The sequence below is a fragment of the Primulina eburnea genome, chromosome 16 (genome assembly GCF_022965805.1).
Source record: "Primulina eburnea isolate SZY01 chromosome 16, ASM2296580v1, whole genome shotgun sequence".
In the NCBI taxonomy this organism is placed as follows: domain Eukaryota; kingdom Viridiplantae; phylum Streptophyta; class Magnoliopsida; order Lamiales; family Gesneriaceae; genus Primulina; species Primulina eburnea.
The window spans coordinates 14,270,857-14,290,054 of record NC_133116.1 but is presented as its reverse complement, the minus strand read 5'-3'; the positions used below and the strand labels follow the sequence as shown (position 1 = coordinate 14,290,054).

Genomic DNA, 19,198 nt, shown 5'->3' with positions numbered 1-19,198 from the left:
TAAATAGCAGATATGTGTGTGTAAAAGCCAAAGCTCGTGCGCTGCTTCCCAGTAAACCGAGCCCGCGTTGGGCTGGTGATATCCAGTTTTCTTGTTCAACAAGCCGCCATGGGTTGAAATAGGGCTTTCCTTCAATTTACCACCCAAACCCAATTTCTTCCCAATCAAGCCATCTTCCTCCACATAATTCCTCATGAATACCGTCAAATCCAGCTCTCTCTGCAAGCTTCGAGCTGTCAAGTACCTCCTCGCTCCTCAATCGCCGATCAGCTCACGTGCTATCTCCACCGCGCCTCCGCCGCTTCTCGGGCAGCCTTCCACTTGCATTTCTACTCGTTATCTTTCCGCTCCGTTCTCTGCACCCGTTCGCCACATCGGTTACTCCCGCGACCCCCACGCTAGGTACTTTTACTGACTTGTCAATGTTCTTTCCGATTTATTTACTATTTTATCAGCGTTTGACGCGAATTCTGTAGCTGCATTGCTAATAATTTCAGTTCGTATTTCCGTTATCATCACGAGGCTATATTTTCTGCTGCTTTTTTATGATTATTTTGTGCTAACCTAGTGTTAATACTCTTGTTGCGACTTTTTTTTGGTTATTTATCGCCAAAAATGAAAGAGAATGACGATGCTTGTAAAGTTATCCTACGTGATGGATGTAAATAAAATCATCATCGAGTGGATCAAGGAACTAATATAATGCATTCATGAATTGTGTCCCGTATTTATTTTAATATGCTTGAAATCTTGTCGAATCAATTGATAATGCAAAACTTATACTACTTTGTGACCAACCGATATGTAACTGATAGTTTGATGTTTGATCAAGTTATGAGATTAAACCACCAGTGAATTGGGGAATTCGAATTGTCCCTGAGAAGAAAGCATTTGTTATTGAGCGATTTGGGAAGTATGTGAAAACCTTGACTCCTGGAATCCACTTGTTGATTCCACTGGTTGACAAGATTGCTTACGTGCATTCACTAAAAGAAGAAGCAATTCCCATTCCTGATCAGTCTGCCATTACCAAGGACAATGTTAGCATCCAAATTGACGGGGTTCTCTATGTTAAGGTGCGTATATCTATCTGCATGCAATTTCATGGGGTTTATTTTGGATTGGAAATGAACTTCTGAATAGAACATGTTACTTTTTTTCCTCTGAAGATAGTGGACCCGCAATTGGCATCTTATGGAGTTGAGAATCCATTGTATGCAGTGATTCAACTAGCGCAGACAACCATGAGGAGTGAGCTTGGTAAGATAACTCTTGACAAGACTTTTGAGGAAAGGGATACTCTTAACGTTAAAATTGTGGTGAGTATTTGATACTGGCTTTTAGTTATTGATTCTTGCAATAACAAGATAGGTTTTTCTTGCATTTAAAGGATTAGTTTGTCGTTGCTCTTGCAATTACTGGGATTGAAGTGTTTATTATAGTTGATATTGGCTTACTATACAATTTATCACATCAGTATTCGTCGCTAGTATTTATCAAATGAAAAAGGATGTCGGTAGATGTTTGTTAAGTATGCTCTTTAACATGTACTTGGTTTTTTGTGCTATTCTAAGATCTGATGCTATTTATGACAAGCAAACAAGATATTTTGGTTGGAGGGGGCACTTATGATAATGATGCTAGACAGACTTGTGTAAAATATGAAGCAAGGTGGTGTTTGAATCAGAGTAGATTAATCTGTGTCATTATGTCTGAAAGTTAGTCGATGCAACATGTTTGATATTTGTGTTTTTGTATGTTTTGTAAACTCAGTTATCTTAAAGTTTTGTGAACTCAGTTATCTTAAAGTTCATGACAGACTTCCTTCCAGCATTTGATAGTAATACGAGGCTTGCTTGTACTTGACAGTTTTATGCTGTGTATATAACAACTTTCCAGATAAAAGAAAAGTGTAAACTGGAAATTGTTAGGGAGTGCATACCTTCTGGTCGTTGATATTCACTATAAGTATTAAGTATATCGAGTATGTGTGCATTACTAAAAATAAAATTATATATATAATTAGTATGTGTGTTTTTTGGTGGCCATTCATCTTGCGATACAAAATATTTTCAAGTTACTTGACAGTCAGCTGCGCCCCACCTCTTCAAATACTTTACAGAGTGTTTTGAAAATATGTTTGGTGTAGATTGCTATCAATGAAGCTGCAAAAGATTGGGGTCTAAAGTGCCTTCGTTATGAAATAAGTGAGTACTGTTTTTTTCCTTTTTAAGAATAATTATTCGACTGCTTGTTCTAGCAAAATTTTCATGGATTCCTGCTGCAACATGTTCAACGATCCCTCTTCCGATTTCAGGGGATATATCTCCTCCGCGTGGAGTAAGGGCTGCAATGGAGATGCAGGCTGAAGCAGAGCGCAAAAAGAGAGCTCAAGTTTTGGAGTCTGAAGGTAATAGGTTTTACTTTCTTCTCTTGGCATGCTAACTTTTCATGTTTCATAGTTGTGGAAAGCTAATTACTGTTCATATATAAACAGGAGAAAGGCAGGCAAACATTAATATCGCTGATGGAAAGAAGAATGCAGTGATCCTTGCATCAGAAGCTGCAAAGCTGGACCAAGTTAACAGAGCTCTAGGTTGGTTACCATGTGGTTTACTCGAGCTTTTGTTTAATTATTCAATAACATTGAATAATTAGCACCCAAATGATTGAATGATGTTCAGCCATTATATGTTACTGTGGAGGGTACTCGGTTTGCTACCAATGATAATCAGTAATCACTAACATTGGTTACGATTTTCATGTAGATTTTGGTGAATGTTAATGGATTATAATCCATGACATTATACATCTTGCAAGTATGTTTGACTTTTGCCATCTGAATCCCTTGATTTTTTGTCCTCTTGAATTTATGCGATAATAGGAGAAGCAGAAGCTATCGTTGCTAGATCACAAGCAACTGCAAAAGGGATTGATATGGTGTCAGAGTCGCTTAAGAGAACTGGGGGTGTCGAGGTCAGTTTTTTTCATCTTCTTTAATCTCTGTAACCAACTAGTTTAATAATTCATATTTATGATGAAATTTTTTGTAGCTCTTGAAGTTGATTATTTTTGCTTCTATTTTCTGGCATCCTTAACCTCCTCATTTTCACTTAATGAAGATGTTAAAAAACGTTCGTTCCACATTGTTAGTTTTGGTGCCCCGCGTTTCTGTTTTTGGTGTGTGGGGGTGGGGTTAAAAAAATATTCCATAATTCTTTTTGCTAAAAGTAGTTGTGTGGAATCCAATAAAGCTTTCGGCATTAGCCGTTTGATATTCATTGAGGATGATCATGCATTGAACTTGCAGGCAGCAAGTTTAAAAATCGCCGAGCAATATGTTCATGCATTCAGTCAGATTGCAAAAGAGGTGAGGCACATTCAATCCCAGGGCATGTTATAATAAGGTTAAGTGTAGCGTCAATGTCCAATAAACATTACTGCTTTGAACATTTTCCCCATTTTCACTGATCTAGGGAACGACTATTTTACTTCCCTCGAGTCCCTCCAATCCTGCCAGCATGATGGCTCAAGCCCTCACCGTGTACAAGAACTTGATTGGCAACAAATCTCCCAGCGGACCTCCCCAGAATCCTGACATGGTGAAGCAGATTACAAGTGACAGTCCGTCTTGGGAATCTGGTGATGAAGCTGGTCCCGAAGATAGTCATAGCCGTGCGGGCGACCCTGTTTTTTCACTGCAAAGACCAAAGAAGGATAAAAGTGGAATATAATGAGGTTATGCCAATTGCCAACTCTATTCGGAAAAACATATCTTTTTAGCGTTCTTTTTACATTGATGAGCTTTGTCCCAATATTTTGTTACCGTGAGAAATTATGAGAATCGAAAACTGCGTAGAAAGTAGATTTGGGTAAGTATATTCTTTTTGAGATGGCTCTTTCATTGCCTATGGCCTTGAGACCCAACGGACAAGAACAATATTTCCAAACAAGTTCCTTGGGAATTCAAATCGCTTGTCCAAAACACCGGATTATTCCATCCTACCCCTGCAGGCACTGTCTGCAGGGGTACATTCAAGGGCTGGAATTTTTTCTGGCCCAATTTTTTTATTTTTTTTTATTTTTTTTCCCCATAAAGTGGAATTTCAACCATTGATATGAGGTGTGGACACTGCCCCCATACCCAGGATCGAACGAACCCAAAACACCATTGTTCCACAATTATTATTTTCTTTTTACTTTTTCGAATGCTAGTATTAATTGTTATGAATCACAAGGATTTTTAAAATCTACTTCATAAATACCTTTTAGAAAATGTTATGTAACTTTTCCTAAGAGCTATTTAGAATTATTTGTTGTTATCCTGGCGCGATTCTTTTATATTTCCAAACTTTTTAATTTTTAAACTAAAATTTCAGACTCTATTTCATGGAATATAATATTATTATAAAAAATTTGGAATAAATTACATGGAATATAATTATTTAAACTAAAATTTCAGATTCTATAATGCTTTCGTATTTTCATGTTCATTCTTGTAGAAAACTGATTATATATGGATAGGACAAACGAAGTATTTAACAAAATGTAACATTTGTTTGACCATGAATTTGAAATCTAACTTTATGATTTTTTCACATTTAAGTTGCAAATTCTTTTGAAAAAAATGTCAGATTCAAACGAATATTTGATCTTTTTTTAAATAAGATCAATGTCATTTTTCGAAGTAGTTAATATCTGAAATTTGGATGGTCAACCCAACCCCGAGATTAGTTCGATTCTCGGTTATAGTAATTGGGCTGCATTATTTGAATAATTAATTAATGGTCTTGGGCTTTAGAAATAAACAGTTTGCCGGGATAATAAATATGAAAATATAGAATAAATTAGATACCGAGATTTATGTAGAAAATCCATAAAAATTATTATGGTATATGAAAAGAAATCAACTATAATATTTTATGGTGTATAACCGCTCACTGTGCTTCCAAAGAGAACACACTCTCTTAATACAAGAGAACAAACATCTCACAAATATTATAGAACGAATCACTTAAATGTTATAAGATGATAGAGAATTCAATGAAGGCATATGAAACGTACACTACTGATTTTTCTTTAAAATGCACAAAAAAAATTTATATATATAAATAAGCGTACAACTCTCGGCCATATATATATATATATATATATATATATATATATATATATATATATATATATATTGCGACTTTAAAAATGAACCAACCAACTTAATATTTGAAAATCCCAAAGGAAAGCATTCAAACATAAAATCGTAAACGTCAATCAACCTAACCTAACATTATTCCAAAGATAAAATTAACTCTAATATCCTCTCAAAAACATCTCAAAAGCATATAAGACATAAAAATCTTTAAGAAATCATAAATCATAATCATATTTTTATTTACTGAAAACTAGCGATGATCCTTGGGTTATGTGCACCTTCAATCCAGCCAGTTCAACCATCAAGTCTTCCATTAGCATCCACATCATGCTCACCTGTATCGATCACATCTAGTGAGTCTATTGACTCAGCAAACCTTAACCATGAGAACAAATAATACATACATATTTACAAGTAACAGTGAAAATACTTTTACTTAAAATAGCTTTTCGTGAACATAAACTTAAACATTTTCCTTTCATCGTATAATATCATATTTTCTTTCATCGTATACGTATATGTTTCCATTTTTAATGAATTCAGATCCTCAGCTATAACTTTCGTAATAACTGAAGGCCGATGGATCCATCTACATATTACTACGGTACCGGGCGACGGGGACATCAGCGACCCTCTCACCCTTTAACTAAGCATTGGCCTTACATATCATCGTATCATTGTATCATTCACAATTAATTCAACTCCTTTAAGTTTTCATATTTCTATCACTTATAAAAATTCATGCACATATCAATCATTTTTCTTTTAAACCAAGCGTGAAAAATGTCTTTTAGCATTAACGTTTCATCGTAAAATTCTATAAACTTTTGAAATAAATATTTTAACATTCATTACAGCATTCAGGACACTACCAGAATATCCAACATTTTTCAGGTGTAAAATCCATTTTGCCCCTGAAACCCCAACTTTCCCAATTTATCCTTATACCTTTAAAAGACGACACAAATTATTCCAAACTTAACATGACACCTTAAAATGCACCCATAATTATTTCTTAGACATAAACTTAAGTCTCTCGACTAATTTCTCAATTCATATTTAAACTTAGACGTACATCCCGGTTTGACTCGTATTGACTCGAAACTTAACCAAACTTTTCCAAATTTGAACCAAAGCTTTTTAACATCTAACTAGACCATATACAAACCAATTCAAGCCTAATAAAGCATTGTACATGCCTATAATTGCTACCGAATTTTCTGCCCTAGGTTAGTCGAACCCTAGCTCACCTCAACCTCAATTCTTTCGCACCTAGGCCCTAACTCATTGGACCATACCTTGAAAAACCCTCCTAGGACCAAGACCGAGCCCCTTAAGACCTTCCTAGTCCAGCCCTCTTGAGCGATGCACGAGGACGTGCATGGTTCTCTCCCTTGCACGCGGTCGTGGCTACGTGGTTCCCTAGCCGTGCGCCCTTCCACTCCTATCCTCTCAAACCTTGCGTGGACCACCATGGTTCGAGGCTAGGACCCTCACGAGCCCAGCCCTTCGCGTGGAAGACACTTGCATAGCCCACTTCCTAGTTTTCCCCAAAAAGTCTAACCCTTGCCCTATGATCCCATTTTTCGTTCCAGCTTGTTTCCCTTGCGTCTAGCCCTTATCTATGCATCTAGAGACCCTTAAACGTGTGGAGAAAAATCCCTTCCCAAAGCCCTGGCAGGCCCTTCATTCACCATTAACAAGAGTTTTAAATTATAAAACACATGTTCTAAGCATAATAAGGCATAAAAAAAAACAAAGGCAATATATTTTTCATACAAACATGCTTCAAACATATAATATGGTGTTATAGATGAGAAAAAGAATATTAAGGCATGTCTTTGCGTTTATTACGCACTAAAAACAAGTTGAGATACGAAGAACGTCGACATAGGGAGGACCTTTCTGATTTTCCATTCAAAAACTGCGACTTCCTCTCAATATTTACGTGTGGTGTGTGCTTGAATGCTGAAGGAAGATTCCTAGTGCTTTGAGGGGTTGGGGCATGTGGTTATGGGGCTTGAGGGTAGGGTTTTAGACTTTTATTCTAATTAAAACACATGGTGCAAGCTTAGGCTATTAACTAATTATAATAGGCTCATTAAATCCATTAGTTAATATTTAATATATTTTGGAAAAATTTGTGAAAATATTAGCCGATTTATCGAAAAGTTCAAAGTTTCTTCGAAAATCGAATACCGGTTTAAAATATGATTCGGTCTATAAAAACACATCAAAACACTTCATTTTCGAAAATATCATATAACATATACCATATATTAAATAATTAAAACTAATCATTTAATGAAAATATTTTCTTTCTTCACTCATCGGTCTCCGTTCCTCGATCGCGTCTCGAATAACCTTTAAAACACAATTTTAATGCATTCTAATATAAAAGTACATTTTAAACATGTAACCATGCACACCATAATTAATTCATGTCATTAGAACAATTTAATTAGTCATTTTCCCTAGATTTGCATGCAGTTAGATTACGTTATCGTATTTTGGATCTTAAAGGATAATTGAATTATGGAAGAATGCATCTATTTATAGATGCAGTTCTTCGTCTGAATTCATATTTCAAAGTCACTGCCAAAAACGTGTTCTTTGTTGCCTCATTAAATGATGTATGCAACCTACCTAACATATTGTCGACTTTTTTGACTAAATCACTTGGAGATTTGATTGAGAATCAAATACATCTCCACACATCATTTCAATCTTGCCATTACTTGCTGCTTACGTTTCTGCTAGGTCACTTGATGAACTACACCACTCAAACTTATCTGTGTTCACTGGCTTGATCAGAACATCAGCTATGTTATTTTTTTGTATGGATCTTCTGCATATCTACACTTCTTTCTTCTACTAATTTCCGCACACAGTGAAATTAAACTCCAATGTGTTTAGTCTCAGAATAAAATACTGGATTCTTTGTTATGTGCAAGGCATTCTGACTATCACAAAACAAAGTAACATTATCTTGTTTGCGCCCGATCTCCTCCAATAGCCTTTTAATTCTATTGTCTCCATGCAAGCTTGAGTAACTTTCATTTATTCTGTCTCCGTTGTAGACAATATCACAACTGTTTTCAGTTTTGAAACCCAGCTTATAGCTCTCCCTGCAAGTGTAAACACATAACCAGTAGTAGATTTCCTCTTAACATGATCACCTATATAATCTGAATCAACATAGCTCCTGGGTGTAAACTCTGATCCTCCATAACATAATACAGCATTTGAGGTACCCTTAATGTATCTAAAGATTCTCTTAACAGTACTTTAATGTTCTCTTCCAGGATTCGCCATATACCGACTAACTGCTCCCACGGCTTGAGCAATGTCTGGTCTTGTACAGATTATAGTGAACATCAAACTTCTCAGTGCTGATGCATATGATACTCGAGACATTTCCATATTCGCTGCTTCACTGATAGGACACATTTCGGAGGATAACTTGAAGTTAACAGGAAGAAGGGTCAAAATTGGCTTACTATCTTGGATGTTGAAGCGTAGCAATACTTTCTTCAAATAATTTTTCTGGGAAATCAAAATAATTTTTTTACTTCTGTCTCGGTGAACTTTGATACCTAGAATCTTGTTTGTAGTTCCCAAATCCTTTATATCAAATTCCCTAGCTAACAGTGTCTTCAATCCTTGGTCCCGATATTTGTTGGGGCTTGTTACCAACATATCATCCACATATGACAAAAAAATTATATAATCATCACCAGATATCTTGAAATATGTACAAGGGTCTGGCACTAAGTCTGTTGTATCCAAGGCTCATGATATAGAAATCAAATCTCTTGTACCAACAGCTCGGTGTCTGTTTGACACCGTACAGAGATTTGTTCAACCTGCAAACCAAGTTCTCTTTGTTTTTTTCCGTAAAACCTTCTGGCTGGAGCATATAGATTTCTTCTTCAAGATCTCTATGAAGAAATGCAATTTTCACATCTAGCTGTTTTTAGATATAGGTCAAACACTGCACATAATGCCAACACTACTCTGATTGTTGTGAGCTGAACCACATGAGATCGAACTCAATTCATTTTTTCTGATCATACCCTTTTAGCACCAATATAGCATGATACCGCTCCACTTGGTTATTGTCATCATGCTTGATCTTATAGAACCATCTGTTACCAATGGCTTTCATTTCTCGTGGTAGTATAACAAGATCCCGAGTTTTATTCTTTTCTAATGCCTCTAATTCTTCCGGCAGCATTTCTATCATCCACAACGATACATCTGACCTTTGAGTAGCCTCGTGGAAATTCAATGGCTTACCATCTTCTTATCATAAACAAGATTCTAACCTGGTGATCTTATGCCTCAAGTTAACTGCCTCACATTGGAAACCTCAGACGCAATATGTTCTTGTTCTTCGTGCTCTGATATACTTCACAAGAAATTTGACCTTCGTCCGTCTTATTTTCCACCTGAAATATAATAGTTTCTTAATTCAGCATGCCTTTGTCTCTCTTTACTTTATCTTCCTCGAATATAACATATCTGCTAATAACAAGCTTGTGGACATTTGGATCCCACAAGCGAAACCCCTTAACTTCATCAGCATAACCCAAAAAGATACATTTTCTGGATTTCGAATCCAATTTCGATCTTTCTTAATCATTGTATAGAACGTACACAAGATTTCCAAATGTATGCAAATTGTTGAAAACTTATTCCGGTGCTTTGACAAAAAGACTTACCAAATGAACTAAGCAACTGAACTGATCATCAACTGAACACGTCATCTGCTGAACTCAATCAACTATTCGATACAACTGAAGTTCACTCTCGGCAACTGATTCTCTCCCAGCTGATCTCTCAATTGTACACGTCATCAGTTGAAAGCGACAACCGACAAATAGTACATTTACCTGCAACTAGTAGTGAAACGCCGCATTAAAGAATGAACAGTGTACGATTGTCAGAATATATCGACGTGGCAATCAACGGTTAGAATATTCAAACATTCTTTAATGTTACCGTTGAGAGGAGAGCCTATAAATAGTCGAAGACAGCAACTGAAGAAACACCGACTTTCAGTTATCTCATTCTATTTGCTGCTACGCTGCAAAAATATCTACTCAAAATCAGAAATCAAAGCTCACACTTATTAGTCATATCAGTAGTATTCAAGACTACATTCTCGATCTTAAATAGCACTTTGTAATCGTTGATAGATTTTATAAGTTGTGCTAAAGATCAGTTACGATCTATAAAAGTGTTGTATGCTAAGAGTTTCAGTTTTGGCAAAGTGATAAGTCCAAACTGAAGTGGGTCAGTACAGTGTCGTGTATTTGATCAAAGTCTTTTAGTGGATATCCTATCTTCGTGATAGAAAGGGTGACGTAGGAGTTATTCAATTCTCCGAACATCCAGAAACAAATTGTGGTGTCATTACTTCAGTTACCATTTTCAGTTAGATATTCTATCTTTCAGTCAGTTAGTTTTCCGCAACTGTTTTATTCAGTTTAACTGATTGTTTTTGACCGACGAGATATTCAGTTTGTAACAAAACTGAATTTATATTGTCGAAGAATATTTTAAATTCGAGCAGTGTTTATTCAACCCCCCTTCTAAACACTCTTTATTCGATTAACCGATCCTATCAAGTGGTATCAAAGCGAGTAATATCCTATCAAAGATTATCTATACTTAAATTGTTCACTATGTCTTCATTCGACAAGATTCCAATGTTCTCAAGAGAAGATTTTGACGATTGAAAGATCAGGATGCAGGCTCATCTAGCTGCACAGGATGATGACATGTGGTACGTTATAACTGACGGACCCATGAAGATTTTGAAAGCCAATACAGCAGTTGCAATCACAGATGGGGCACCGCACAGAATTGAAAAGCCTAGAGATGAGTGGACTACTGAGGACAAGAGGAAAGCAAATCTAGATAATGTAGCAAAGGACATATTGTTCAAAACACTGGACAAAGTAACGTTCACTAAAATCAAGATGTGCAAGACAGCCAAAGAGATTTGGGAGAAGTTAATTCAGCTTTGCGAAGGCAACGAAAAACCAAAGAAAACAAACTTTCTGTTGTCGTGCATAAGTTCGACAACATCAGAATGAAAGTTGGAGAAACAATGCATGAATATGATGAAAGAACCAGCTGCATCATCAACGAACTAAATGCACTTGTAAATGTGTATTCAAACAAAGAAGTTGCATTGAAAATAATCAGAGGTCTTCCCAAGGAATGGGATGTGAAAACCATGGCAATGAGGGAGTCTAAAGATCTGAACAAAGTTGAACTCCATGACCTATTCGCTGACTTGAAAGCATATGAGTTTGAACTGCAAACTCGAGAGGGAGAACCATCTACCCCAGCAGCTACTACTGCCTTAAATGCTGTAAGATCAAAACCAACTGGTTCAGTTGAGAAAGCTGCGGATCAACTAAGCAATGATGCCATGTCATTGTTCATCAAGAAATTTGGAAGATTCATGAGGAAAAATCAAGGGAATTTTCAGAAGCACTACCAAAGAAACAATTCCAGAGAAGAGTCAAATGCATGCTACAACTGTGGCAAACCAGGTCATTTTATTGCTGACTGTCCCAAGCCTAAGAAGGACAGTCAAGTTTCAACTGAAAGAAAGAAGAAAATGTATGAGCACAAGAGGAGATCTAAGGACGACAAGAAGCCTTACAGAAAGAAACATGAAGTACTCCTAGATGAAGATAGCAAAGCCAAATGGGCAGACACTGACAGCGAGGAATCAGAACCAGAAACTTCATGCAGTTCTAGTGACAATGAAGAAGAAGTAAAATGTCTGATGACTGCTGATACAGAACTAGAGTCCAGCAGTCAACATATATTTGATTTTAGTTCAACTGATTTTACCAGAGAAGAAATTATTTCGACATTACATGACATGGTTAATGAGTATCAAAAGCTTGCTTTATCGTTTGAAAAAGCCAGAGCGAAGCAAAATGATCCCAAAGACGATAAAACAAAAACTGATGAATCAGTTGATATGTTGAGTCTGAAAAGGGAAATTGCTGAGCTCAGAAATGAAAGAATCAGGGATCAATTAATGATTCAAAAGTTGTTGCTTGAAAATTCAAAGCACGCTGAGCTTATTCAGGCTTGGAACAAATCGTCTGATGCTTTAACTGATATACAGAATTCTCAGAAATCAGTTACTGATAAAACTGGTTTAGGATTCTGTAGTAAAGATGATTTGTCTTCCAAAGATACTCAGCCAAAACTGAATATAAACAAAGGGAAATACATTCACTTTGTAAAATCAGTTATGGTACAAGAACAAGCTGAGCCGAGTAAACTGATTGAACAGCCAACTCAAAGTATGAACAAGGCCAAAAGACGTGGAATTGGTTATAGCCCAAAAGTTGTGACTGACTCTCGAAGTCAGCAACCAAAAATTTTCAGTAAAAACCACTCAAATGGCTACTCAAATTACTACAACAGTAAAACAGTTCAGAAAAGATACTGGCTGAACAATCAGTTGAAAAAGGGCAAATCACATGTTGTATCTTCTGCACACCATACACCAAGCACACATAGACCGGGAAAGACCATCTGGAATACAGCAACTGGACGGTCAGTTAGACTGATCCAAGTCTGGATTCCTAAAGGACTAATCAACTTTGGACCCAAATAGAAAAGGGTACCAGAATCTTATCTTGTGTTTGATTGCAGGTAATAGGTACAAGCATTGAATCTATATGGTACTTGGATAGTGGATGTTCACGTCACATGACAGGAGATTCAAATTTATTATCTCAACTGGTGAAATACACTGGACCAAACATCAGTTTTGGAGATAATTCTAAAGGTAAAACTGTGGGTAAGGGTAAGCTTATCCATGGTAACTTCACCATTAATGATGTATTACTAGTTGAGAATCTTAAGTATAATCTGATCAGTATCAGTCAATTATGCGATAATGGATTCTCAGTTCAGTTTGACAAACATTCTTGTTCAGTCAAAAACTCAACTGAAGAGATCATCCTAACTGGCAAAAGGTGTGGAAACACTTACAAAATCAGTTGGAATGATCAACCTTATGCACCAGTATTTTTATTGCCTCAAAATCTTCTAAAAACTGGTTGTGGCATAAGAGATTAAACCACCTGAATTTCAAGTCTATTGCACATTTGAGTAACCACGATCTTGTTACTGGATTGCCCAAAATGGATTTTATCAAAGACAAAATTTGCTCAGCATGTCAGTTTGGTAAACAAATCAAATCTTCTTTTAAGAACAAGGGTCGTAAATCTTCTTCCCGATGCTTAGAGCTGTTACATATGGATCTATTTGCTCCAATACCAGTCATGAGCTTAGGGGCAATGAAATACACCTTGGTGGTTGTAGATGATTTTTCAAGATTCACTTGGGTTATATTTCTCAAGTCCAAAGACCAAACTGCTGCTCAACTGATTAAGCTTTTCAAAAGATTATTAAATGAAAAATCAGTTGGAATTGATAGAATCAGATCTGATCGAGGAACTGAGTTTATCAATCAAATTCTTTCAAATTATTTAGTGAATGAGCACTTCAAGGTTGGTGAATCATTAGGATGAAACCGCAGGAGCCTTTAAATATATCGAACACACTATGTTTGTTAATATTTGATAGAATAATTTACAATTATTACAAATCAATATAATATAATTGTCATTCGATGTTAAACACCAATCTCTACATGATATATTAGTAATATCTTTGTATACTAAACTCTGAGTCTGACTATAAATTAAGTCTACTTACACAATTGCTCATACCATGTTGTGCGCTATAGATGATCCATAAAATCAATTTCATTACGTTGTGCAATGCAAGATGATAAGTTTTTATGGATTACGAAATAAAAGAAAAATTGGTCGTTCAATTTCACCAGATGAAGGATCAAAAATCAAGTAAAATATCATCAAAATATTTATTTAATAATAAATTAAGAGATGATATTTTAAAAATAAATACCATATATGTGTAAAAGCCAAAGCTCGAGCGCTGCTTCCCTGGAAACAGAGCCCGCGTTGGGCTGGTGATATCCAGTTTTCTTGTTAAACAAGCCGCGATGGGTTTAAATAGGGCTTTCCTTCAATTTCCCACCCAAACCCAATTTCTTCCCAATCAAGCCATCTTCCTCCGCAGAATTCCTCATGAATACCGTCAAATCCAGCTCTCTCTGCAAGCTTCGAGCTGTCAAGTACCTCCTCGCTCCTCAATCGCCGATCAGCTCACGTGCTATCTCCACCGCGCCTCCGCCGCTTCTCGGGCAGCCTTCCACTTGCATTTCTACTCGTTATCTTTCCGCTCCGTTCTCTGCACCCGTTCGCCACATCGGTTACTCCCGCGACCCCCACGCTAGGTACTTTTACTGACTTGTCAATGTTCTTTCCGATTTATTTACTATTTTATCAGCGTTTGACGCGAATTCTGTAGCTGCATTGCTAATAATTTCAGTTCGTATTTCCGTTATCATCACGAGGCTATATTTTCTGCTGCTTTTTTATGATTATTTTGTGCTAACCTAGTGTTAATACTCTTGTTGCGACTTTTTTTTGGTTATTTATCGCCAAAAATGAAAGAGAATGACGATGCTTGTAAAGTTATCCTACGTGATGGATGTAAATAAAATCATCATCGAGTGGATCAAGGAATTAATATAATGCATTCATGAATTGTGTCCCGTATTTATTTTAATATGCTTGAAATCTTGTCGAATCAATTGATAATGCAAAACTTATACTACTTTGTGACCAACCGATATGTAACTGATAGTTTGATGTTTGATCAAGTTATGAGATTAAACCACCAGTGAATTGGGGAATTCGAATTGTCCCTGAGAAGAAAGCATTTGTTATTGAGCGATTTGGGAAGTATGTGAAAACCTTGACTCCTGGAATCCACTTGTTGATTCCACTGGTTGACAAGATTGCTTACGTGCATTCACTAAAAGAAGAAGCAATTCCCATTCCTGATCAGTCTGCCATTACCAAGGACAATGTTAGCATCCAAATTGATGGGGTTCTCTATGTTAAGGTGCGTATATCTTCTATCTGCATGCAATTTCATGGGGTTTATTTTGGATTGGAAATGAACTTCTGAATATAACATGTTACTTTTTTTCCTCTGAAGATAGTGGACCCGCAATTGGCATCTTATGGAGTTGAGAATCCATTGTATGCAGTGATTCAACTCGCGCAGACAACCATGAGGAGTGAGCTTGGTAAGATAACTCTTGACAAGACTTTTGAGGAAAGGGATACTCTTAACGTTAAAATTGTGGTGAGTATTTGATACTGGCTTTTAGTTATTGATTCTTGCAATAACAAGATAGGTTTTTCTTGCATTTAAAGGATTAGTTTGTCGTTGCTCTTGCAATTACTGGGATTAAGTGTTTATTATAGTTGATATTGGCTTACTATACAATTTATCACATCAGTATTCGTCACTAGTATTTATCAAATGAAAAAGGATGTCGGTAGATGTTTGTTAAGTATACTCTTTAACATGTACTTGGTTTTTGTGCTATTCTAAGATCTGATGCTATTTATGACAAGCAAACAAGATATTTTGGTTGGAGGGGGCACTTATGATAATGATGCTAGACAGACTTGTGTAAAATATGAAGCAAGGTGGTGTTTGAATCAGAGTAGATTAATCTGTGTCATTATGTCTGAAAGTTAGTCGATGCAACATGTTTGATATTTGTGTTTTTGTATGTTTTGTAAACTCAGTTATCTTAAAGTTTTGTGAACTCAGTTATCTTAAAGTTCATGACAGACTTCCTTCCAGCATTTGATAGTAATACGAGGCTTGCTTGTACTTGACAGTTTTATGCTGTGTATATAACAACTTTCCAGATAAAAGAAAAGTGTAAACTGGAAATTGTTAGGGAGTGCATACCTTCTGGTCGTTGATATTCACTATAAGTATTAAATATATCGAGTATGTGTGCATTACTAAAAATAAAATAATATATATAATTAGTATGTGTGTTTTTTGGTGGCCATTCATCTTGCGATACAAAATATTTTCAAGTTACTTGACAGTCAGCTGCGCCCCACCTCTTCAAATACTTTACAGAGTGTTTTGAAAATATGTTTGGTGTAGATTGCTATCAATGAAGCTGCAAAAGATTGGGGTCTAAAGTGCCTTCGTTATGAAATAAGTGAGTACTGTTTTTTTCCTTTTTAAGAATAATTATTCGACTGCTTGTTCTAGCAAAATTTTCATGGATTCCTGCTGCAACATGTTCAACGATCCCTCTTCCGATTTCAGGGGATATATCTCCTCCGCGTGGAGTAAGGGCTGCAATGGAGATGCAGGCTGAAGCAGAGCGCAAAAAGAGAGCTCAAGTTTTGGAGTCTGAAGGTAATAGGTTTTACTTTCTTCTCTTGGCATGCTAACTTTTCATGTTTCATAGTTGTGGAAAGCTAATTACTGTTCATATATAAACAGGAGAAAGGCAGGCAAACATTAATATCGCTGATGGAAAGAAGAATGCAGTGATCCTTGCATCAGAAGCTGCAAAGCTGGACCAAGTTAACAGAGCTCTAGGTTGGTTACCATGTGGTTTACTCGAGCTTTTGTTTAATTATTCAATAACATTGAATAATTAGCACCCAAATGATTGAATGATGTTCAGCCATTATATGTTACTGTGGAGGGTACTCGGTTTGCTACCAATGATAATCAGTAATCACTAACATTGGTTATGATTTTCATGTAGATTTTGGTGAATGTTAATGGATTATAATCCATGACATTATACATCTTGCAAGTATGTTTGACTTTTGCCATCTGAATCCCTTGATTTTTTGTCCTCTTGAATTTTTATGCGATAATAGGAGAAGCAGAAGCTATCGTTGCTAGATCACAAGCAACTGCAAAAGGGATTGATATGGTGTCAGAGTCGCTTAAGAGAACTGGGGGTGTCGAGGTCAGTTTTTTCATCTTCTTTAATCTCTGTAATCAACCAGTTTAATAATTCATATTTATGATGAAATTTTTTGTAGCTCTTGAAGTTGATTATTTTTGCTTCTATTTTCTGGCATCCTTAACCTCCTCATTTTCACTTAATGAAGATGTTAAAAAACGTTCGTTCCACATTGTTAGTTTTGGTGCCCCGCATTTCTATTTTTGGTGTGTGGGGGTGGGGTTAAAAAAATATTCCATAATTCTTTTTGCTAAAATTAGTTGTGTGTAATCCAATAAAGCTTTCGGCATTAGCCGTTTGATATTCATTGAGGATGATCATGCATTGAACTTGCAGGCAGCAAGTTTAAAAATCGCCGAGCAATATGTTCATGCCTTCAGTCAGATTGCAAAAGAGGTGAGGCACATTCAATCCCAGGTCATGTTATAATAAGGTTAAGTGTAGCGTCAATGTCCAATAAACATTACTGTTTTGAACATTTTCCCCATTTTCACTGATCTAGGGAACGACTATTTTACTTCCCTCGAGTCCCTCCAATCCTGCCAGCATGATGGCTCAAGCCCTCACCGTGTACAAGAACTTGATTGGCAACAAATCTCCCAGCGGACCTCCCCAGAATCCTGACATGGTGAAGCAGATTACAAGTGACAGTCCGTCTTGGGAATCTGGTGATGAAGCTGGTCCCGAAGATAGTCATAGCCGTGCGGGCGACCCTGTTTTTTCACTGCAAAGACCAAAGAAGGATAAAAGTGGAATATAATGAGGTTATGCCAATTGCCAACTCTATTCGGAAAAACATATCTTTTTAGCGTTCTTTTTACATTGATGAGCTTTGTCCCAATATTTTGTTACCGTGAGAAATTATGAGAATCGAAAACTGCGTAGAAAGTAGATTTGGGTAAGTATATTCTTTTTGAGATGGCTCTTTCATTGCCTATGGCCTTGAGAACCAACGGACAAGAACAATATTTCCAAACAAGTTCCTTGGGAATTCAAATCGCTTGTCCAAAACACCGGATTATTCCATCCTACCCCTGCAGGCACTGTCTGCAGGGGTAGATTCAAGGGCTGGAATTTTTTCTGGCTCAATTTTTTTTTTTTTTTTTCCTCATAAAGTAGAATTTCAACCATTGATATGGGGTGTGGACACTGCCCCCACACCCAAGATCGAACGAACCCAAAACACCATTGTTCCACAATTATTATTTTCTTTTTACTTTTTCGAATGCTAGTATTAATTGTTATGAATCACAAGGATTTTTAAAATCTACTTCATAAATACCTTTTAGAAAATGTTATGTAACTTTTCCTAAGAGCTATTTAGAATTATTTGTTGTTATCCTGGCGCGATTCTTTTATATTTCCAAACTTTTTAATTTTTAAACTAAAATTTCAGACTCTATTTCATGGAATATAATATTATTATAAAAAAATTTGGAATAAATTACATGGAATATAATTATTTAAACTAAAATTTCAGATTCTATAATGCTTTCGTATTTTCATGTTCATTCTTGTAGAAAACTGATTATATATGGATAGGACAAACGAAGTATTTAACAAAATGTAACATTTGTTTGACCATGAATTTGAAATCTAACTTTATGATTTTTTTCACATTTAATTTGCAAATTCTTTTGAAAAAAATGTCACATTCAAACGAATATTTGATCTTTTTTAAATAAGATCAATGTCATTTTTCGAAGTAGTTAATATCTGAAATTTGGATGGTCAACCCAACCCCGAGATTAGTTCGATTCTCGGTTATAGTAATTGGGCTGCATTATTTGAATAATTAATTAATGGTCTTGGGCTTTAGAAATAAACAGTTTGCCGGCCTGCCGGCTGGATGTATTAATTATCATGTCGAATGCAGCTAAGTATATAATGACAATTGTTCATAGTCAAATGTGATATTTTAATAACATAACCATCCTATATTTCACTATCACTGGAGATAGCTTATGGCGACCGCAATTGTAATTACGACCTATTGATTGCGTTGTGTCCCAATTGTTACGCCAATCCCATTCCCCCCTTCAATTATTTGGGTACTGAAACATTACATAATATCGATGAATCTATTAGTTTTGTTTGGATAAACT

General features: G+C 36.1%; 2 protein-coding genes across 2 annotated transcripts; both read left to right on the top strand.

The window, feature by feature from the left end:
* Window positions 1-51: 51 nt before the first annotated feature.
* Window positions 52-3,876, top strand: LOC140817070 (uncharacterized). The gene is made up of 9 exons (XM_073176637.1): window positions 52-402; window positions 833-1,076; window positions 1,170-1,319; window positions 2,150-2,207; window positions 2,318-2,410; window positions 2,498-2,596; window positions 2,885-2,976; window positions 3,311-3,370; window positions 3,477-3,876. The coding sequence occupies exons 1-9, from the start codon at window positions 194-196 to the stop codon at window positions 3,732-3,734; spliced, it is 1,263 nt and encodes a 420-aa protein (XP_073032738.1). The 5' UTR covers window positions 52-193; the 3' UTR covers window positions 3,735-3,876.
* A 10,295-nt stretch (window positions 3,877-14,171) lies between these two features.
* LOC140816928 (uncharacterized) lies at window positions 14,172-17,995 on the top strand. Its single transcript, XM_073176437.1, has 9 exons — window positions 14,172-14,519; window positions 14,950-15,193; window positions 15,290-15,439; window positions 16,268-16,325; window positions 16,436-16,528; window positions 16,616-16,714; window positions 17,005-17,096; window positions 17,430-17,489; window positions 17,596-17,995. Exons 1-9 carry the CDS (start codon window positions 14,311-14,313, stop codon window positions 17,851-17,853), a joined length of 1,263 nt encoding a protein of 420 aa, XP_073032538.1. The 5' UTR covers window positions 14,172-14,310; the 3' UTR covers window positions 17,854-17,995.
* The last annotated feature ends 1,203 nt before the right edge of the window (window positions 17,996-19,198 follow it).